The sequence below is a fragment of the Berghia stephanieae genome, chromosome 4, assembly GCF_034508935.2.
Source record: "Berghia stephanieae isolate SIO BIC M18660-M18661 chromosome 4, UCSD_Bste_1.3, whole genome shotgun sequence".
NCBI classification, from domain to species: Eukaryota; Metazoa; Mollusca; class Gastropoda; order Nudibranchia; family Aeolidiidae; genus Berghia; species Berghia stephanieae.
The window spans coordinates 56165260-56188831 of record NC_088363.1 but is presented as its reverse complement, the minus strand read 5'-3'; the positions used below and the strand labels follow the sequence as shown (position 1 = coordinate 56188831).

At 31.9% G+C, this 23572-nt stretch overlaps 1 protein-coding gene across 10 annotated transcripts in view; it reads right to left on the bottom strand.

Moving 5' to 3' along the window:
• LOC144970869 (polyamine-transporting ATPase 13A3-like) overlaps positions 1–23572 on the bottom strand; it is an 80608-nt gene that overhangs the window by 13125 nt on the left and 43911 nt on the right. For all 10 annotated transcript variants that reach the window (XM_078910982.1, XM_078910986.1, XM_078910976.1 and 7 more), the window contains 22 exons: positions 23360–23432; positions 21506–21591; positions 19979–20053; positions 19525–19594; positions 18496–18630; positions 17170–17236; positions 16758–16889; positions 15808–15987; positions 14957–15102; positions 13841–14041; positions 13392–13453; positions 10872–11016; positions 10410–10526; positions 9625–9781; positions 9163–9283; positions 8344–8468; positions 7645–7829; positions 4697–4884; positions 4245–4397; positions 3562–3658; positions 2599–2671; positions 1067–1217 (listed from right to left, as the gene is read on the bottom strand). In XM_078910982.1, coding sequence (XP_078767108.1) covers positions 1067–1217; positions 2599–2671; positions 3562–3658; positions 4245–4397; positions 4697–4884; positions 7645–7829; positions 8344–8468; positions 9163–9283; positions 9625–9781; positions 10410–10526; positions 10872–11016; positions 13392–13453; positions 13841–14041; positions 14957–15102; positions 15808–15987; positions 16758–16889; positions 17170–17236; positions 18496–18630; positions 19525–19594; positions 19979–20053; positions 21506–21591; positions 23360–23432 — 2739 coding nt within the window. The remainder of the gene's footprint in view (positions 1–1066; positions 1218–2598; positions 2672–3561; positions 3659–4244; positions 4398–4696; positions 4885–7644; positions 7830–8343; positions 8469–9162; positions 9284–9624; positions 9782–10409; positions 10527–10871; positions 11017–13391; positions 13454–13840; positions 14042–14956; positions 15103–15807; positions 15988–16757; positions 16890–17169; positions 17237–18495; positions 18631–19524; positions 19595–19978; positions 20054–21505; positions 21592–23359; positions 23433–23572) is intronic.

The window sequence follows — 23572 nt, the reverse complement described above, 5'->3', positions numbered from 1 at the left end:
TGTTGCTGTTGGACTGGGATCCCTTGTAAAGCGCTTTGAGCACGTTTAGTAGATATTGCGCTATATAACAACTCAATTTATATATAATATTCTTATATATATATATATATATATATATATATATATATATATATATATATATATATATATATATATATATATATATATATATATATATATATATATATATATATTAATCCAGAGATCTAGATTGTGCTGACATATGTTGTGTGAATTAATGAAAATGAAGAATTGCAAAACATATAATTCATCTCGTCAAAGATGTGCGGTTCGATGTGCAACACGAGCAATCATGTTCATCATTCCGCACACCTGCTTTCTGTCGAAACTACAATAGCTAGGCCAATGGTGCCTTCCTACCACATTGTGTACTTTATAAATAAGATATTTAAATACTAATTATTAAGCAGATGGCATGGAGGAAGTTAAAAAACCCTTCCTCCGTGTATCTGCATGCATCATCCCAGGGAAGAAGGAAAGTTGATACTTGCCGATCTCGTGATTTCAGGAAAGTAACTTTGAAAGGAGCAAAATATAAGCTGCCACTTTTTTTACTGTCTCAAGAGCAAGAAGGAACATCAGTTGAGGCAATTAAATACTGTGATTGCGTAATTAACGTATTTCATGTTTTGAAAAAATTTCCGAAAATTTAAATCGCCAAAAGTGTGCGAATCAAAAGTCACGATTCAGCTGTGCGAAGTTTGTGCAATATTATATATAAATCATCATAAATATAATAATATTCATCATCATCATCATCATCACCATTGATACTATTTACAGACCTGCCGACTTGAAATTTTGAAATCCGTAGTTTAGAGATAAATATAGTAGTCGCCATAGTTCAACTTTATAGACAAACACTTTATCCTCAAACGGAGTAAATAACACTTCAAAATCCTTTGAATGATGTAGTCTGATACTAAACTAAGTTTTAATGACTTAAAGATGCTCATGAATTTCTGAAATTGAAGCCGAAATTTCTTAATTCTACGAATTTTTCATAACAGTAGGCAGGTCTGCTATTTATCACCTTTACCCCTACCAAGGTTGTTGTTGTACATCCCAGTAAACAAAGGTTTGAGCAGCAGTACAGAGAGCAATCTGGGTTATAATACTAAGGAGGGGAGATGGGCTGAGCAAACTGACTAAAGGACGATCCTTCACTAGAGTGTCGTAGGGTCTTGTCCAACCAACTGATTCATGAATATGAAAATATATTAATAAATCGTACATTAATCAATCATAAAGTTAAATGACTATGAGACAAAACCTGCCATTGACCTCTTCTTCCAGTCTATCTAAAAAATTTTAAAATCAAATAAACATTAAAAATTATTCCAAACGTAGTTGGGTTTTTTATGTTTGTTTTTTGTTTTTGTTTTGTTCCTGTTTTCATTTATTTATTGGGGGTTTTAAAAACATTTTTAAAAATTTATTTTTTTAAATCTAATTTTATTTTGTTTTGGTTCATTTTTATTTTTCTCTAGCCAAAACGGAAATTGAAATTTAAAAATATCGCCAGATGTATTAGTAATAGACAAATCTTATTCAAATACCGATTAATTACGCCTTGCATAACATAAGTTTTGAGACAAAATAAGCTTGTTCTGTTGATTTTTTTTATAATTCACATTGAACTGAGGATAAAAGTTTTATGTTATAATGTGACATGAATTTTGCCTGATCCAACTCTTTTATCATTCATGCTGTCTAATGTAACACTGATTGATGACAGTTTTAATTATTCTACACTTTGTACAATTCACACCAAATTAAATAGTCTTATCAATGATAATGAAAAAAAAAATGTTCATTGAAAATTGGTCTATAACTCAGTGTCACATGAAGTGGACAGTATTTACTATAGTAAATTAATACTATTATATATCTATCAAAATATCATCACATTTTACATCATAACAGTTAATTTCCATTTCCAATTCCATAGGTATCATCCAAACTTGAAAAACTTGAAAAATCAAAGAAGTATTGTGCTTTTTTTCAATTTATTCCTTAAGTAAAAGCTATTTCATTTAGACTTCCATAAACGTTTATCGTAACAATTTTCAGAGCTATACAACTTTAAGTTCAATTAATCTGGAGCTACTCTGGAGTTTAAACTGACAATCAAAATTGCATGCTACCCTTGATAGGAAGTTTATGATCACAAAGTACATCAACCAGATCTGACCAGATGCCCAATCACTGAGTTGAAAGACAAAAAGTCCTTTAGAACCCAAGACCCAATGATTAGGAGTTCACAGTTTCGGTATCGGACAATTGACAGTAACAATTGCTTGCTACCCTTTGTATAGGGAGCTATTTTATTGCAAGTTATTTTCAAATTGAAAGAAGAGTCAGAAAAGAAAAAAAATTAACTCATCCAAGAATCAACACCAGTCCCTTACCCGAGGGTCAATTAAAATAAAATTAACATTTCAGTAAAAAAAAAAAATATGGCAGTGCTTCTTCTAAAAGTTTCAAAAAAATCCATATTTTACTTGAATATGCAAAAGTGACTGAAATATTTTTTTTGTCAAGTGACACTGCACGGATAAAATCAAATCAACTTACATGTAATACTGAAAGATGTGATGATCCAAAAGTCACAATACAAAAACTCTCCATCAGTGAGATTGGATCCATTCTAGAAACAGTTCAATGACATAAAAATATATCATTAGATCATATGTGATTCTGGCTTGGAAACAACACTGTATCCAAAAAAAAAACTGCTTTAAGACAAGAAATTATAGATAGGATTCCTTATATATTTATTTTGCTCTGAGAACAAAACTGTGTCTAAATTAAATTAAAAGATTCAATTCAACTATTAAACCCCTTAGTGAGGTAAACGTAAAAACTACTCTATACAAGTTTTTAAAAAAAAATCTTTTATCATGTATGAGATCAAAGATAAAATTTCAAAGTCTATGAAAGCATGTGACTAAATAATAGTAATAGCACAGCAGATTTTATCTTTGAAAATGAGACTAAAATAGATGTCAAGTGGTTTCCAACTGACGTAAGTCTTGCATTGACGATAACATCACAAATGATATAAGATCTACCAAAATTTTTAAAAAGCCATTTGATTGAAAGTAAAATAATCCCACAGAGCGATTAGGCTCATGAAGCTGGAGTTTATTCCAGATTCTCTGGTGTAAACAGACAGTAGTGATTGTTTTCTACCCTTTGGATAAGGTACTGTTCTATTGCAGAATGTTCCCAGCAGATCTAAATGACCCAGCTGCATGATAAATGGATGCGTGGACAGAGAATTCAAAGTAATAAAAAAATGGCGAATGACACATCCGTTTGCTTGGGAGGAGAGTATAATACCAATGGAACTATCATAACATATAAAAACTAGGGATAAAAATAATACATTCTATGAGTTGAGTGCAGAAATTTAAAATAAAATGAATAATTAATTTCAGTCCATTTTGAATAAGAGATGACAACTTGGGAGTCACAAGTGGTAAAAAAAAAGATTTAACTTCAGTGCTACTACAATTATATCTTGCAATGTCTCACCCAGTATAAAATGAGAACAGAAATAAATTGCGTCAAACTGTAACATGCAATGTACTTGAAAACACCAAAAGTTGTGACCAGTGACGCTCTGCCTTCCCTGAAATAAAAAAATTCAAGGAAATAAAGAGATAAATAATCTCAAATTTGACATTTTGTCTTATTTGAATACATCACAATTAAAACCTATCCATTTGATTACTTACATATTGACAATGGCAATCAAAATTTGATCTATCTTATTTTGCATTGATCTTAAAATTAACAGATAATTTCTAAAATTTGAAATTCAAAAAGTAAATATATTAAGAGTTTCTACAAACAATACTTGAATAATTGGAAATACGCAGTATTTTATTTTCTTTTGCATCTCATTTATTTTCATTTTGAATTTCTCAAGACAGTTTTGATTTTTAACCTCAGATATCTTAGTCTTTTCAATGTCACTTATGCAACTTGGCTTTACTGATTCGGGCTAGTAAGATATAAGTGATGAAAACTTGAGCTGCATAGCAGGTAAGATTAAAATTGAAGCCAAAAGGGTTAAATAAAAAAGAAAAGTCAGTTTTACAAAATAAATTTAACATTTCTTGTCAGTGCAATCACATCTCAAAATATCTGAATGCACAAAAAGAAAAAGATAATAAAAAATGGCAAACCAAAACAATCTTCAATGACAAACGTACTTGATTACGTGTGGCACACATTCAATTGTAGGATTCTTGGAAGTGAAGGGGGAGGCGACTGAGGCTTCTGCCTCGGACAATGAGATACCCATATGAGCTGCCTTGAGAGCTCCACAGTCATTGGCCCCATCTCCACACATCCCAACATAGTAACTGTATTGAAAGCAAGATCACGCATAGTCAAAACTCAAAAAGTAATATTGACGTTTTTCAGTTAGGAAATTTGTCATATGTAATGGAAGTCAGAACACTTTATCAATAAAAACTGCCTCAAGATAGTAAATATAGGCAGCATTTCTTAATATTTTTATTTTGCAGATTGTTACAATAGTAATGATGTAAATCTTAATGGGTTGCACTTTCAGTTGCCACCTGATAATTCTAAATCTTGTTATCTCCTCGTACCATTCATTTGAAATATCTTAATTACTATAAAGTTTAAAACATCTTACCCAACATTCTGTAAGACTTCTACAAGCTGAGCCTTCTGATCAGGGGACATTCGAGCGAACACAAGCCCTCTTACTACCAGCTTGTCAAGGAGGTCTGGTTGATATTTACGAATGACTCCCCAGGTCTTTCCAGTCATGGCAAAATGAAAGCGCTGGTTTTCCTCACTAATTTGTAACCGATGATCTTCCTGAAATTACATAAACTGCTCTTAGTTCTCAAGCCCCTGCATCATAATAAAAATAAAATAATAAAATACATATAAATAGTTATCAATAAGATAGTAATATAAAAATTTAGATAAAGAAAGACTTTTTCTCTGATTTATACATTTTAGCATATCTGAAAGTGAAGTTGTTTTAAACAATGTTTACAACCAAATATTATGCCAATTCCCACATATATATAAAGCTCTATGCACATTACAATTTAATAATAGCGCAACAACAAGAAAATACCCCCCAAAAAAACAACAACAACAATAGCAGCAATTGTGACAGCAGCTGTTGCTGTTGCTGCTGCTGATGATGTTGCTGTTGGTTTTTTTTTATTATCAGCAGCAGCAGCGGAAGTAGCAGCAGCAATAGCAACAACACCAACGACAAAAACAACACAGCACTCGCTATGGAATGATAACTGGAATAATAAAATATTTCCTGTCCAAGACATTTTAAAATCAAATCAGTTTTCTGCAACACCACAAAGTCAGGTCGGTTTTATGTTATATGATTTTACATTAACCATCAAGAAATTGAATGATAAATGCATTTAATTCCAGCCTTTTATCAATCTTGTATGGGGGTAGCCATGTTTGTGGTCATAAAAATGAAATATTTGCGTTCAATTTTGCTTTGTAAATGGTGTATAAATTAAAAAATTACCAGGAGAGTTAAAATACCTTCACAAAAATATTAAAATGTAACAATTCCAGGTATGGCAATTTCCCCATTATTTCTGGGAAAAGCCTTGTCAATCAAGAAACAATTACGATTCAACTTTGAACACCATTCATATTAAATTTTACACCAACAATCATTTGATTTCATTGTTATCACATATTACAAAGAGAAATTTCAAAAAAAAAATTAATGTAATTAATGACTGAATAAAATGAATACATTATCTATTGTCGCTAAAAACACATATTATGCATACATCTTTTATACATAACAACAACTATTAACAATGACAACAAAATATGAAAGTAATAATTTGAAAAAAATAATGATGTATATTTTCTTAATAGAATCTGATTTAAAATCAGTAAGCCCTTTAAGGCTTTTCACCGACATAAGAATTAAAAAAACAAAACATACTATACACATACATTAAATGCTATATATTATACATAAAAATTGACATGTCTCACTGTTTCATTAAATATGAAAATCATATATACTTAAGGGAACAGAAAACAGATCTGAACAGTCTTGAGAAGCTGCCGCTTTTGTCATAAGAGACTCTCAAACCTATTCAAATATGTCTCCCTTCTCATATGCTCTGGCAGATTATTCCACGAAACTGCAGCGGCATAAGGAAAGGACTGTTTACCGAAATGGGTTGTTTTGATGTTTGGGACATTAACAGTATTGGTGTGCCTAAAATCATTTTTCTTTCTTTAAAAGTTACTAAATTTTCTAGACATGTTGGGGATAATTTGTGAAGAATTTTGAATGTTTCTGTTGCCATAATTGGCATTCACTTAGTTTCAAGGGGGTTAACTTTAGCCTTTGTTAATAAGTCTTCGTAGTTAGTCACTGTAGTTGAATCTGAGAGCATGTTCTTGTATTTTTTCCATTTTCTTAGTATTTGCTCTTGAGCAGAAGTACCAAATAAGTGGACAAAAGTTGAAATTTGATAAGATAAATGTATGGAAAATTGTTAGTTTATTTAGTTTGGAGAGGTGTCTTCCTATATTTTTAAACACGTTTGGTTGTTGAGAGGCCTTCCTGCATATTTCCTTGATGTGAAAGCCAAATTTTAGTTGGTGGTCAATATCAATTCCAAGTAACTTTACTGTGTCTTCACATGGTGGTGTTACTGAATCAATATTAAATAGTGGGGACTAATTCTGCGTCCTTTTGCCAACAGCTCGGCCCTGAAACTTGTCTGGATTGGCCTTCATGCAATTTATATATAGAACCAATTAGAAAAGATCTGACTTTCCTACTCAAGAACATCAACTAGAGTATTAAAATCTTTATGGCAGTAGGATTGTGTTTTATCGTCGGCATAATTATACAGTACTGAATCTTTTATAAATAAAAATATGTCATTTATAAATATATAAAAAAAACAATGGACCTAGAATTAATCCCTGTGGCACCCTTTTGAAACTTCTTCTCAGTGACTCTGAACTTCTTCAATTTTAACTTGTTGTTTTCTTTTAGATAAATAACTTTTAATTAATAATGTAGATTTTTGTGAAACCCTGTATGCTGAAAGTTTGCTAATTAATATGTCATGATTTGGAAAACCATGAAGAAAAAGATGAATTATCGATACCATACATTCGGAAATGCATCAAGAAAGCTTATGGTAGAGGGTATAAACATCACATCTGCTCATAACTCAAAATTCTTCAATCTTTGGATGAATCAAAACACAATAGAATATAAAAATTTCAAAAGAGAATTTTCAACTTGATACTGTACTATCATCTTTCAGGAAAAGAAATTAGTTAAGTGTAATATTTAAGGAGAGGATATTCTTTTTTTTCATGAACAGAACCATTTGGAGAAAGATATTTCCCTTGTCTTACAATTGGTTCGCTGGATAAGAGAAAAGTATTTTATTCTGGTTAATCATTTCTCCAGCTGATAACTTTTTTGTCTATTTTCACTTTTTACATTTCTTGTACATTTTCTCATATTTGGGAATGAAGAATAAAATCGCTTACTAAAGTAACCTATTTTACACTTATTGGAGAGACTGCAACTGTAACACTCACCATAGCAAAGACCTCTTCAACCAGTGCATCCTGGTCATCGGCATACACAAAATCAATGGCAATGTTATCAGTTTTGGCACCAATACCACTCTCTGGTGGGTACGCTTGGACCAAGATCACTCGTTCAGATGGATCCACCATTCCACACTCTCTGGACACACTAAGAGCAGTCAACATGTTGTCGCCTTCAGTAAGGGGAAAAAATTATAATTCCAGATTTTAAAAAAAAAAAATACACTTGAATTTATTGGGAGACTTTAATAGTCTGACTATAAATAAAAAGACAGTTCTTCTTCAATCAAAGTTCTTTAAGTTGATGAACAATTTGTGTTATATTTTAATACAGCAATCAGCTCTCTCTTATCTTCTCATCTTACTTAAAAGCATCTATACAAGATTAGATAAAATTTTGAACAAAAACAAAAGAAAACAAGGAAGGAACAAGATATATAGATAATAATAAAGACAACAACAATAATAATAAATAATAATAATAATAATAATAATAATAATAATAATAATAATAATAATAATAATAATAATAATAATAATAATAATAATAATAACAATAATAATAATAAATATAATAATAACAATAATATAGTTAATTTAAAAAACCTACGTGTTTGCATTGATTGCATGGGTATCCAAAATTGAAAATAACAACAGTGTACACAGTTTGCTATATATGCGACATACCTGTTACCATGACTGTCTTTATATCAGCATTAACAAGGGTCGCAATGGCAGCAGAGGTCTGAGGTTTCACTCTGTTTTCCATCACAAGAAGGCCCAGAAAGTTCAAGTTGTTCTCCACTGTATCCCTAAAAATAACACAATAATAATAATAATAGTAGTAGTAGTAATAGTAGTGGTAGTAGTAGTAGTAGTAGTAGTAGTAGTAGTAGTAGTAGTAGTAGTAGTAGTAGTAGTAGTAGTAGTAGTAGTAGTAGTAGTAGTAGTAGTAATAGTAGTAGTAGTTGTAGTAGTAGTAGTAGTAGTAGTAGTAGTAGTAGTAGTAGTAGTAGTAGTAGTAGTAGTAGTAGTAGTAGTAGTAGTAGTAGTAGTAGTAGTAGTAGTAGTAGTAGTAGTAGTAGTAGTAGTAGTAGTAGTAGTAGTAGTAGTAGTAGTAGTAATAGTAGTAAAATAATAATAATAACAATAACAATAACAATAACAATAATAATAATAATAATAATAATAATAATAATAATAATCTTTATAAAATCCAATTTTTGGCATATCAACAATAACATAAATGTGAAAGTTTAAGAAAATGTTCTTGATCCTCATCCAAATCACCATTAATCCTGACTATAAAAGGCGTATGTATAAAACAACCCCCCCCCCCCCCCACCCATCCCGCGACCCCTCTCCTCCTTAAAAAAATAATTCTTAAACACACGTCCCCAACCCTCAGTAGATTCAATAAGTCCAATTTTCAAGAAAGAGACAGCATTTAAATACGTTTAAAATGCAATTTAAATCTTCAAAAGTAAATTTTATATAAACACTAACCTGTTCAGTCTTTGAATCTTGACATAATTCAGCTTAACTGGGAGTGGCTTCCATGCAAGAGCAATAACTCTGTATCCCTTTTTGGTGTATTTCTGTAGTTTCTCATGAAAATCAAAAGGCACTGAATGTGGGGACAAAGAATTATTCAATTTATAAGAGGGATTGTTGGTGCGTAGTGGTGGACCACTGACATCAGTTGTAATTTTACAATTGTTTCATAAATGGCACAAACATTTTTTTTAAAATGTGGATCTTTGATATCATTGCCAGCAAGAATGCTCACACACTCGACTCAGAGATTCTCTGAGTCAATTGGTTAATTAGAAGAAAATATATTTCATGAAGTGAAATCATACCTCAATAGAAAAAAATAAGAAAGAAAAGAAAATTGTAAAAAGTAACTTAGGTACAGATTGTTGAAATCATAAAACTAATTTACCATACATAATTTATCTCACTAACCTGTATCTGGCTTTGAGAGGCTTGTGATCATCTCTGGTGAGCCCTTGACATAAAGTTCAAAGTTTGGTGATGCCAACTGTCTCGTGATGACAGACATTCTTTGCAGACTCGAAGAAAAAGGGAACTGGCGAACTATACCTACATCTTCTCCTTTGAGCTGAAAACAGAAGAAATTAATAAAAATAGAAATCCTTTCAAACTTTGCTTTAATCATACACCATTTTTTCATAGATTTATCAATTTAAATAACCTACCAACTTTTAAAATTAAAAGCAAAAGACTTGAGGTATTCCAAGATTTTAAATCCTCCAGTAAGTTTATTAACTACTTGACTGCTGCACAGGAACATTAGCGAGCATTTCATTACATCCAAAAAAGAAAAATTAATTTGAAAATTGAATTAATATCAAATTCAAAGAGATGAGACTGAAAATGGAACTACAAAGTTCTCATCATCTAGTCAGCTGATCCTGCATAGGACGTTGCTTCCCGAACTTTCTTGCGAAACAGATTACGATTTTCCGCCAGTCTACTTGCTTGAGTTGCTGTCATTCCCAGCCATTCACATATATCTTGTTCCCAGCTTCTTGTTGGTCTACCTCTTCCTCTCTTGCCGTCTACCCTTGTCTGCAGAATGTGCTTTTCTAATGATTCGTGGCGAGTCGTGTGGCCAAAATAGTTTAGTTTCAATTTCTACAAAGTTCTACATTGTATAAAAATACAGAATGTGAATTTGAATTTCACTAGCTGAGATTTTTTATAGATGATGAAGCTCAACTACTCACAACGTCCTCTCCAGCAAGCTGTGAAGACGGCTTCTGGAATCCCTTGCTTTTTGGTTTGACAATAGTTGGAACCATCATATCGAATCTGGTCTCATCTGGGCCTGGCTCTTCCAACTCCTGATTATCATCATGAAAACGAAATCACACAAATAAAAAATTATTACAGACCTGTTTGTTATCTATCTGTATATTTACAACAACAAAAAAGGCAATCAAGAAGTGATTTATGAACTAGTGGTGATCATGAAAATTAATTTAGAGTGTTAATGAAGGCAATTCTGACCAAATTTGCGGTGATATGTAATTCCCCTATTTGTATCTAGGCCAGCTTATCTACATTGTAATATGGTGATGATGATGATGATGATGATAATGATAATGGTGATAACAATGATGATGATGATGTTAAAGATGATAATGGTGATAACGATGATGATAATGATGACGATATCAATGTCATACCCAATTGGTGGCTTCAAACATGATGAGGTCTAGAGGGTCTCCCATGATTTCGTCGTTGATGATTGTCAAGGAATGACATGTCGCCATGGCTGTCAGTAAAGGACCTTTAGTGAGTCTTGATAGGTTAGTTTCCATCTTCTCAAATCTGGGAACGAGGTATGAAGAAGGTTTAGATCCACAAACGTTTCATGCTTATATTAGATAGTGAAAATAATAATAATAATATTGCTGAAATCTTATATAGCGCTATAACTCCAAGGCACGAGACTAAGCGCTTAAATGACAAATTACTTTGGCTGAAACATACTCATTCACACACACAAGCACACACACACACACACACACACACACACACACACACACAACACAACACAAACCAGACACCTATCTTGATAGTTATATCATACCAGTACCAATCTTTTAAAAAAATAAAATAATATATTTTCTTTATAAAGCAACAAACTCTAGCTTGCATTTTTACTTTCAACCTTTATGCTTCAATTTTGTTTAGAGCATGATATTCTACAACTGCAATACCAGATCGATCTGATTGATTAAAGAAGATATGGAGAGAAAAAACAAAGACAAAACAAAACAAACAAGTATTCTACGATGTATCATACAAATTGTTTACGATAAATCAGCTTATTAAGTTTGCATACTTCACTCAATTGATGGCAGAGAAAATTTTATTAATATGAGAAGTAAAAAACGTTAGTAAAGAAAATATAATACCCATATTCTTATATAACTCAATGCTGTGTTCATGCTCTTTCAACACTGGAAATTTATAAAACTCTTTCAAAAGAATTTGAATGAATTAGTTCTATGTTAAATTCGGTAAGCAAGAGAACAATATGCAAGATATCACCCACAATCAAAACTCAACATATACAGTACTGGTCTTTTAAAAATTAATCGAAAAAAAAAGGATAGAAGAAGATAGAGAACAGGAAGGAGGAGATGGGAGTTGGGGGGAAAAAGAGGGAAAAGGTTGAGGGAGGAAGGAGGGTGCAAGATGGAGCGACCTTTCATTGGAATGAAACACTCAGATCAAATTCCACTAAAACAAAGTTTTGGTAACAAAATAACAGACTGTTGTAAGGTAAATCAATCACACCATCATAAATTAATGAGGGAGCTCTACATTTTCAAAGATCAGGTCACAAACTGCTCTATCTCTAACCTAAGATACATTACAACAATAGCAGAGGCGATTCTGTCAATGACATCACACAAACTTGAGCTCTTTATGTAAGCATACTTCACACGAGAGAGACAGAGACAGAGAGAGAGAGAGAGAGAGAGAGACAGAGAGAGAGAGAGAGAGAGAGAGAGAGAGAGACAGAGAGAGAGTGGGGGGAGAACGAGAGAGAGAGGGAGGGGGAGAGAATGAGAGAGAGAGAGAGAGAGAGAGAGAGAGAAGAGAGAGAAGAAGAGAGAGAGAGAGAGAGAGAGAGAAGAGAGAGAGAGAGAGAGAGAGAGAGAGAGAGAGAGAGAGAGAGAGAGAGAGAGAGAGAGAGAGAGAGAGGTTTGTTTCTATGTTTTAAGGGTTTTAAGGCGCTTGCAAAACATTTAGGTCATATCAACGCCAGTAAAAAGGAAGAAAATGGATTGTAAAAACATTCTAGATATACAATTAAAAGGACTTGAGGAAAAGTAAGACATAGAGGAAATGGTTCAAATAAGGAACAGATGTAGATTCCAAGAGCACACTAATCAGTAAACTTAATTTCAGATCACCTAAGTCTCACACAGACACAAGCACAGGTCCCCACTAAGAGCAGGTTTTAGGTTTTAAGAGTTTTACGGCGCCTGCAACACATTGAGGTCATATCAGCGCCAGTAAAAAGGAAGAATATGGGATAGTAAAAAGTTCTAGAATTACAATTAAAGCACCCAAGAAAAGGTAAGACAAAGGGGAATTGGTTCAAATAGGAAACAGATGTAGATTCCAAGAGCACACTATCAAAGTACTTTGAGATCACCTAAAAGTCTCATCCAGACACACGCACAGGTCCCAACTAAGAGGAATACACTCAAATGTTTACAAATCATAAATAATATGTAAACAAAACATAATACAGTTCATGACAGAGAGATGATTTACAAGGAAAAAAAATATAATCTCCCAAAACCAACTATACATTTGACTGTTTCCCTCTTAGCCAGGGCCAGGACAAAACCAAGCAATCTCAATCCAAGACAAAGACAGAAAGCAAGTTGGAAAACAGATATAAGGGAAAAGTAGACAGTAAGTACCTCCCTGCCCACTATGGAAGGTCAGGAACCCCACCCAGAGAGAGGGAGAGAGGGAAGAAGATGGAGAAAAGAGAGGGTGGAAAGGTAAATGGATTAAGAGGAACAGATTGATATGAGGAATCTATTTAAATAATAAATGACAGGGCTTGGAACCTTAATCACGGGATGACAATGATTATGAAACAAATTCAGGAATTTTCAAGCGCTTCAGCTATGCTCATTTATTCTGTATATTATTATCCTCATAATAATACTTACTTTGCATTGTCCACTTTAACCACTCCTTGCATGTCTAATCCATCTTCTGTTAATGTACCCGTCTAGAATGTAGAGAGACAATAAAAGTTTAAATCAGATTTACCTGTTATGCACTTTTCCATATTGAAAGAAAATCAGACTTTAAAAGTCTTGTAAGTTCCTTCATTATCTCTTTTCTTTTAATGAAATATTCTCATGACTTCTCGTTTCTTTTGTTTGTTTGTTGTTTTGGGTTTTTTTGGGAAGGGGAGGTGGGGGGTTGTGTTTTTAGATTTCTTCAGCTTTTTTTATTAAATGTTTTAAAAAAACAATAATGGGATTTATTTCACAATGCTTAGCAACTTTCTTTTCTCATTTCATTTTTTTAAACAACGAAACAGACAGTTCCTTTATAAAACCTAAAGGAAATCATATAAAACTTTTTTTTTTTTTAATATTTTCGTCTTTACCTTATCAAAGCAGACGACACTTGTGGTACCACAAATGTTGATGCCTTTAGGACTGATACAGTAAACCTGCTGATTTCTAAGTCGCCTCTGTGAGAACACCACACACACAGCCAGGGCTGCTGGCAGAGCTGGAGGTACAGCGATGGTAATTAGATCTAGAGATCTTAAAACTATTTCGGAAGTCTTAGAATCACGGTTTATCTGTGGAAATTATCAATTAAGAAATTGCTTTGAAAAAAAGAAAAAGTCATTCAATAAATATTGCAACAAAGGGTTAGTGCCGACCTTGAAAACACAATCTTATCTATAGTTGGATATAAAAGATGGGAACATTTTTCTCAAATATTTCAGCAAACATTCAATTGAAGTTGAACAATTTATTTGCAAAGCTTAAAAATAAATTCAAATGATACAAAATTAAGATTAACAAGATGCCGTATTAAAAAGAATTTTTATTTTCTTTATGTTTCTTTTTTTGCAGCTATGATACTGTGGTAGAGGTAACAGCAGTGATGGTGGTGGTACTTCTGCAATGTTTTGTGCCTAGGTGCCCAGTAGTTAGAAGACAAACAAAAAAAAAAAAAAACCCAAAAAAAAAAAAATCAACAAAGAATAAAATAAATAAAATGATACAGACAAAAAGCTGAACTGGTGTACAGGGGAAATTCTCCATGATGGCAGAGAAAATTTTATTAATATGAGACGTAAAAGACGTTAGTAAAGAAAATATAATACCCATATTCTTATATAACTCAATGCTGTGTTCATGCTCTTTCAACACTGGAAATTTATAAAACTCTTTCAAAAGAATATATATATATATATATACATTTGAAAGATAATTAAGATAGTTTGACTTCTACAACGTTATATATATATATATATATATATATATATATATATATATATATATATAATTTTATTAAAGAAACCACACACATTGTTTTCTTTATACGTTGTCATTTTCTAAATCTATCAACTTACATGGTCAATCTAAAAACGTCTTCATGTCAGAACACAATTATTGCAGCCTGCAACCTTAAAAATGTCTCACCATAATGGATTTTTCAACATTAAAGCAACATTTTGGCATTTCTGAATTATCTCAACACTGACCATGATGGTAATAGTGTAGATAAAGCCAACAACAGCTAAACCAGCCAAGAACAGGACGAAATAATAGGAATGTCTTTGAAATTTGAAGTCCACCGGTTTCGGGAACATGATGGAACGGACCAGCTCTCCTTTGGCAGTAGAGAATCCTGAAAAGAATCGCAGATCATCTTTGAAAGCAAAGCCACTCATTTGTGAGAGGTGTAGAAAATTTTAGCATATCATAAAACATTACTGGGGTCTCAATGGCTGAATATTTAGAGCCCTTGACTCACAAGCAAAGGTCCAGTATCAATCCAGGATTCTATCAAATTTGGATGGAAAGTACTTGGTAAAAGACAAGCATCTAGTCCAATGTTTATTGTCTCTTATTGCTACAGAAACTAGGTTAATCTCCCTCTCTCTGCTCCGTATAGCTAAAAAAATATGGCATCCTCCTACTTCAATTGAAGGATCCTAGGCTTTGAGAAAAAGAAGGCATCATATAAATCATGCAATCAAATCTAGCATAAAGAATGGCTAGTTAAGCAATTCAATAACTCCTACTTCTGGTTAATTTTTCTTTGAGGTACAAATAAGTGGATCAGACAGTCAAGGTTTCAAATCTGAATAAAGAATTTTGCTTCCACTTCAGATATGACGCAGATAGAATTTATAACTTACTTGCAGTTTAGAAATAGCTTAAATGTACCGAAAACATAGTCTAACTCTTTGGATCTGGTGTAGGCTACATATTATTTCTAATGTAAATTATCATAGTTGCCATGACACTCTGACTGTAATCGAAAAGTTAAATCATTGGTTAGAACTAGAATCATCAAGCTATTTCAATTACTGGATCCAACACTCCTTACCTGTGCGTATAACAACAGCTTTGACCTTCTGGTTACCATAAAAACGTGTCTGAATGACATGCGTGCCACAGAACAGTACATGCCTGGAATGTTGCTTCATATTGAGTTCTGGGTCCAGCTCTTCATCTCCAGCTTTGGTAGGTATGGGTAAAGACGTCTTAGTCACGGGGACACTCTCTCCTAGAGAAAATATGTGAATCAATCAAAATAATTGAAATATCTTTCATTAAAAGAATAAAGATTTGATCAAATTAAAAGAGTACTAGTGAGAAGACCATTTTGATTCTAGTTGCGATAGTTCAATCCTTTCCTTTTTAGCCTGCTCAACAAATATCAAAATCAGCTTAAAATCTTAAGCACAACTATCACTTATATTAACTTAATAATAATAAAAAGCAATAGAAAACAGAAATCACTTCAATGACAACCATTCTCATTAATTAACGCTTGCAAATTGTGGCATAAGATTCAATTTAGAATAAAAAAGAAGGCATTATACATGAAATTAAACCAAAAATGTTAAATCATAATAAGCATAAATAAGGCAAAAAGATGAATTGGGATACCTTTTTTTTCTAATGTTGTTAGTCACAAGTGTTGCAGGACAAGTTTGTATGTTATCAAGCTTATAACAACATTTAATATGATATTCATTGTATTTGTTTCATTGTCGATTATTTATTGATAAACATAAGGATTACCAAAAAGTGGAGACTATGAAAACTGAAAACAAAATTTCTCGCCATTTAATTTTGCTTATCATTATTCTTAACTTACAGAGAAGGGAAATGGGGATTTCAAATGTTTGACAGTTGCCCTTTTTTTCCGTTTAGCCGTCTATAGTTGCAACTAATTTCCATTCAAAACTCATGTCTGGACAGCACTACTCAGAATCAAACATCTCTATCAAAAACTTTACACAAAACCATTTTTATCTGTATAATAGATACCTGTCAACATGCTTTCGTTGACAATGCAGGTGCCTGTTATGAGCACAGCATCACATTGCATATCCAAACCATGACGTGGAATTTCTATGACGTCCCCAGGCACCAAATCAACTGACGACACATTCTGATACTCTGGAAATAAACGTTGTATTTTATCATTTTTTTAAAACCAACAACTCTAGATAGAGCCAGAAGATTAATATATATTATATCAGTTTGACTGACAAAAACTATTTATTGATGTAGCAAAAATGGAAAATATAATTTCACAAACACAATTTTGACATCAAAATGTTGCACACATCATTTTCAAATTATATGTCTATACATAACAATAATAAAAAATATTTCCAGACATAGCATCAAAAAATTTAAAAAATAAATAAAGAACTTATTGCTCAGCTTTCATTACCTTCTCCACCACGACACACAGTGGCTAGATTTGTTGATGAAATTGTATTCCTCAATGCTCTTTCAAACTGAAGACGATAAATAAAAGGATGCTTTCAATAGATATTATTGTCTGACACATTTCTGTTCATCATGTGAATGCTTTGTTTTTTAAAATAATATCAGATGGACTAACAAAAGAGAATCTTTAATCTTAACATAATAAATCATTATATTATATTACCATTAACAATTAGCTTGTTTCAAATTGATAATGATCCACAACAAAGGTGAACTCTTCTCAACAATATTAATCTAAGATTAGTCAACAAAATTATTTGGGTCTAGAAGATAAACTACATAACATAACATAACATACAATAAGGGTTGCCTAGGTCAAATTTAAATGCCTTTAAATACCCTATGAAAAAAAGAAGAAAAGACGAAAAAGTTTCAGGTCAAAAATTCCTAGATTTCGTATCATAACTATGATCATCATTAACATCATAAGCAATCAAAAATATATCACTCAAAATCCTATTCTTCAAATTCATATTTCAAGTCATGTCACTCCCTGTCGATTGCATTTTGAAATTATTTATCGTTTTGGAGTCTTTAGTTATAAATTTCAATCTGTTCCACGTGTTAACTGTTTACAATTTAAAAATTGTGCCGAATAGAAGTAGAAGAATGTGTCAAAAATTTTGTATTTGTCACCGCGAGTTAATTTTACATGAGAATACTTTAAAAGTGTTTTGTGGTCCATTTGATCAAAGCCATTAGTTTGCATTTACTTTCCTTGTGATATAAAAGTGTTAAGTAAAGATTTTGAACACGATCGAAAGATTGCAATCACAAAATTTTGAGAGTGGGAATTAAGTTAAAACAAAGTTCCTCCTACTCCTCTTCCCCTTCAAATATAACGACTGACTCATTCAGGCTGATTACTGCCGTCCAAGCATTATGGAATCTTCCTTAAGGTATGTTTATTGCTATAAAAATTTGGTTATAAACACACAAAAATTGTTAAAAGCAGCGTTATTTTTCAGATGCACTTATTGGTTATTGACTAAATGTGTGATATTTGAAGAATTTTAATCCTGGATATAAATGTAGCTGAGAAATTAAATTTTTCTAAGCAAAACTGTATACTTGGCAGGTCATCAACTGTGTCTCTTCTCCCCCCCCCCCCCCTCTCCCCCATCTAATCTGGCACTATGTCCAAAGCAAAAATTAAAAAAATGTGGACTAATCAAGGCTGCATGAAAATTGCCAGGGTACCAGCCTTCTTATAGAAATTTATGTAATCAACAAAATGTGCAAATATCATGTAAAACTGGGTCGTTACCTTTCGTGTCTGGTATATAGTGATAATGATGGAGAAGCTTGACACAACAAGGATACAAGCTGAATAGATGTAATATTCATCTGAAAACCACACAGACACTGAGAAAAGTTGAAAAATGTAGAATGGTGACAAGGCCTGTGGAGATGGAAAATGATATTCATTTATTCAATCACATTAGAGAGATGAAAGGAATGAGAGCTAGAAAAAGTTTAAGTTAGAAAGAGGAGGAGGGAGGAAGAGAGATAGATACAAAGACAATGAAAAAGAAAGAGAAGGGGGGGGGGGGGTTAGTAATTGGTAAACTCAAACTCAATTTGATTGCCCTTGTTTTCTCCATAGAGTAGTCGCAAACATAGAAACATTAAAATTAAGAAACAAAATTTATAAAATGTGTTTTTGGTCAGCGGTTAAATGGACAAAGGGGATTTTTAATTAAAATAATTCTATACACTTGTTACTTCTGTATAAATAAAATATATTTCATCACTTGACTGAATAGATAAGTCAGGTGTTTCATTATGCCTTGAGGGATTTTCCTGTTTCATTTCGCCTTTACTCTTGCCAACTCTAGAGAGATACAGTTACCCATTTACTAATCGGTGAACAGATCAGAGGATAAGGGGACCCAGCCCCATCTTTAGGAAAAAAGAATGTTCTAACCAGAGCCACCTATGCTAACTTAACAGTAGTCTAAACAGTTGTGCAGCTATATGGTCTAGTGGTATGACACTCGCTTTCAGATCGGAAGGTTCTGGGATAGAACTTGCTCAGCGCATAGTTGAGTCCTTGGAAAAGGCTCTTTACTTGCATTCTTTCACTGTACTCAAGTGTAAAATGAGTACCTGACAGTTAACGTTGTATCTGTCAGAAAAAATTGTAATGTCGCCTGTCTTGTCCTACATGTTAAGTGTTGCTGTTGGTCAGGGACCCCATGTAAAGCGCATTGAGCATGTTTAGTGGATAGTGCGCTATATAAAAACTCAACTTTTTTTTGTTGTTTTAGTCCTCGTGACATGTACTTATAATTACCTCTTTAAAGAGAAGACGGATGACAGGAGTGACATGAACCTCGATGGCGTTGTGACCATTGAAGACTCTCCTGAAAGAAGAAATAAAAAACTATTCAGCATCCCTTTCCAATATATCTGGATATTTTCATAAGGCAACATTGCTGCTTTTAACAATTGTATAGCATAGCCTTGAAAAACACCGAGATCATGAGGAAGCAGTCAAACACAGTCTAATAACGTTTCTGTGAAAAATCTTAAATTTTTCAGAAATGATATGAAAATAGTCTTATAATCTATCAAGAGATTTTGAGTTTGAATATTGGATTTCATAAATCATTTAATAGAAGGATTTCAATGTAAATAGAAAAATAAAAATAGGAAGGAAAAAGAAAAAAGGATAAAACAATGTCAGTAAGTTTTAACACACATTATATATCAAAGTTTATTGGAAAATGTTTCTCTCCAATACTAACAGTTTTGTTTGCTCCTCGCGGGAAAGCCCCTCCCTGGTGTGTAAGTAGGAAAGTTTGTAGCCTTCATCCAGCCCCCTTTCAATTAAAGAAATAAAAGACAAGGAAAATGTAAATAAAATGCATTTTGGCTTTAGAATAAGAGGGACAAAAATGCTGAAAAGTTTAAAGTCATTTGCTGTGTTAATCAAGACATCCCTTAATATCTGGTACTTGACATTTAGATAATATCACAACATATTTTTAAAAAAGGTTTAAAAATATTATCATAGATGAGACAGCTCACAATAAAAACAGTAATGAACCCTCAGAATTAAATGCCATAGTAAGAGCTACTTATTTGACTGATCTGCGTCAGTAATAAGTACAAGATATAAATAACGGGAAAGGTATGTATGGAATAAAATTTGGGGGATGATTTTTACTTGTGTTTGTCTTTCTGCTTTGCTTGCACTGTTTTATATACACCTTGTCTGTCTCTCCTAGATCTTAAGCGTAGCTGTTGGCCAGGCACCCCTTGTTAAGTGCTTTGAGCACATTTAGTGGAAGTTGCTTTTTAAATTTATTTTTTATTTTTTTCAATTTATGTACAACAGTGCCTGCTCTATAATTTGTCATTAAATAATATACTTTCATCTTCTGATTATATCAATTTTCATATTAAATGAACTTTATGTTCTTTTGATAAGACAATCCTTCAATTTATGAACCTTTCAGGCCATTGCAAGTGAGAACTATAACAAAAGAACTAGGGTATGATGGGCGAGTTATTAGGGAAAAAATCTAGATCAAAGGCTCTGCAAATTAAAAATAATGCATACAAGCATTTGTTGAGTCATGATGCCCACATCTCTTATGGAACATAGAGGAGACAGTGTCAAGCTGCTAAATTCAGAACTTTTCATTATCATAATTTTTAATTTGTTAGCATATAAATCAAAGATGTTTTTTTTTTAATTTTCAAAGAAAGATTCCTTAACCAACTTTAATCTGGTTTTGTATTTACTTCTCTTTATTTTCGCATGAAAAAAGATGATGGGAGGATCTCAAATGCATGCTAATTCTTCAACTGGAAATTCTTCACGTATAGTAAATCTTCAAGAGATTGTAAAAGTAGTTGTCCATGCAGACCTTTTTCCACATACAATAAACAATCAAAATAATCTTTATTTCTTGAGGGAAAAAATGTGAATTCCTAGACAAAAACTGTATCAACCCAAACGGCATAATCACCAAACATATTTCTATGCATCGTCACTTTAAAGTAGTTTAAAACTCGATTTAGTCGTCGTTCTATTTATGACAAATAATTTTTAAACTACAATAGTTATAATAATTTTCCTCTGAAATACTCTGAAATATTCGTTTAAAAATCTGTTTCTGGGGAGAAGAATCTGAATTTGGCAACAAAAATATTTGTAAATAAGTATTTCCCTATATAAGTTGCAGGTCTGATATTGTTGAACAATAAAAGGTTTACATTTTGACAATGCCTTATTATCGCCTCGCTCATTAATATTAATTGTTTACCTTAAAGGAACAAATCTCAACGTCTCAGTGTCCCAGAAGTACTTGATTTTCTTGCATGTGAAATATCGCAGGATGGATGTGTCTTCCTGAGAATCCAAATGAAAAATAGTTTTTAAATGTTATTAGCAAAATAGCTAATGTAATAAATTACTAAATAAATAAATAAATAAATAAATACATAAAGAAAGAAAGAAAGAAAGAAAGAAAGAAAGAAAGAAAGAAAGAAAGAAAGAAAGAAAGAAAGAAAGAAAGAAAGAAAGAAAGAAAGAAAGAAAGAAAGAAAGAAAGAAAGAAGGAAAGAAAGAAAGAAAGAAAGAAAGAAATTAAAAGAGAGAATAAAAATCAAGAAAAAAAGGAGAGAAAGAGAGAAGCAAAGAAAGAAATAATGAAAGTAAGAAAGAAATAAATAATGAATAAATGAATGAATGAAAGTAAAAAAAAGAAATGGAGAAAGAAAGAAAGAGAGAGAGGGGTGGGGGAGAAAGAAAGAAATCGGAAAACATGAAACAATAGGAAAGAAAGAAAGAAAGAAGGAAATAATGAATAAAAGAAAGAAAGATAGATAAATAAAACTCCCTTTTATGGAAATTTTCTTCCAATGATTTGGTTTTTTAAAATACCAAGATATTATTCAGGCAACCACATAGCAGCGCAGTGCCCTAAATTGCGCAATAGCGGTAAATCTTTTTGCTCATCAGCTCAAATCTTTATCATGAGTGTCAGCTTTTGCCTTATCATTAGGCCTTCTGACCCAAAACATAACAGCCATCATGTCAAGCTTATTACTCTCTGGGGTTTTTATTATTATTATTATTATTATTATTATTATTATTATTATTATTATTATTATTAATTATTATATTATTATTATTATTATTATTATATTATTATTATTATTATTATTTATTATTATTATTATTATTATTATTATTATTATTATTATTATTATTATTATTATTATTATTATTATTTATTATTATTATTATTTATTATTATTATTATTACTATTATTATTATATTATTATTATTATTATTATTATTATTATTATTATTATTATTATTATTATTATTATCGTTATTATTCTTATTCTTATTCTTATTCTTATTCTTATTCTTATTCTTATTATTATTATTATTATTATTATTATTATTATTATTATTATTATTATTTATCAAAGGTGGTGCGTATAAAAGAACATAAAAGATTTTTTTCAAAAGACAAAAATTCTATAAATAGTTTTCTTTTTTCCCTTTTTTGTTTTAAAAGTAAGAGTTTCTTTTTCTGACCCATCTCTGTCCTCTTACAAGCGATTGGGTAGCTGTTTGTTAAATTTAGAAAAGTAATTCGTGAGACTAGATTCAGGTCCGATGGATAAATATTAACATTTCATTTTTAAATATGAACATTCATATAGTGTATTTTAATGGATTAACCATGCTACACGTGCTTATTTTATTTATTCCCCTTGCAGGTCATATGGAACCAAGTTTCAATTTCATACAGTGCCAGTCGCGATAGGCATGCTTTTTGTACCAACAGTCTTACAATATCCATCATTGTCTGTAGCTAAGTACTCATTTATACCTTAGTGGAGCGAGGTAAAATGTGAAAAGTGCCTTACCCAAGGACATAATACCAGGACCAGGATTTTCAAAGATCACTGTCACCCGTTGGGTCATGGATCATGCTTTAACATTGCTTGACTTTTGTGATAAGATGAGATATCGTACCACTGAGCTTCCGAGCCAGACAAAAGGATAGCAAGCATTATTACTGTCTGTCTGTTATAACAGGGAACCAGAATATAAACTCCAACTCTAAATGACTACATTTTATAAACAGCATTATCTTACCTCTGGATTAGCTGTTTGGATACTGTATCGACTTTTCTCAAAAAACTTCTTACGAGGCTTTGCAAGTTTTATACTGTGGAATATAGAAAAGGAAAATAAAACAATTTTTTTTTAAAATGTCAAGATGAAAAATGACAAGTATTACCACAAAACATGCACATGTTTTGGACATGGGAAAAATGAACAGAGATTATTTTTTTCAATTGAATCAAC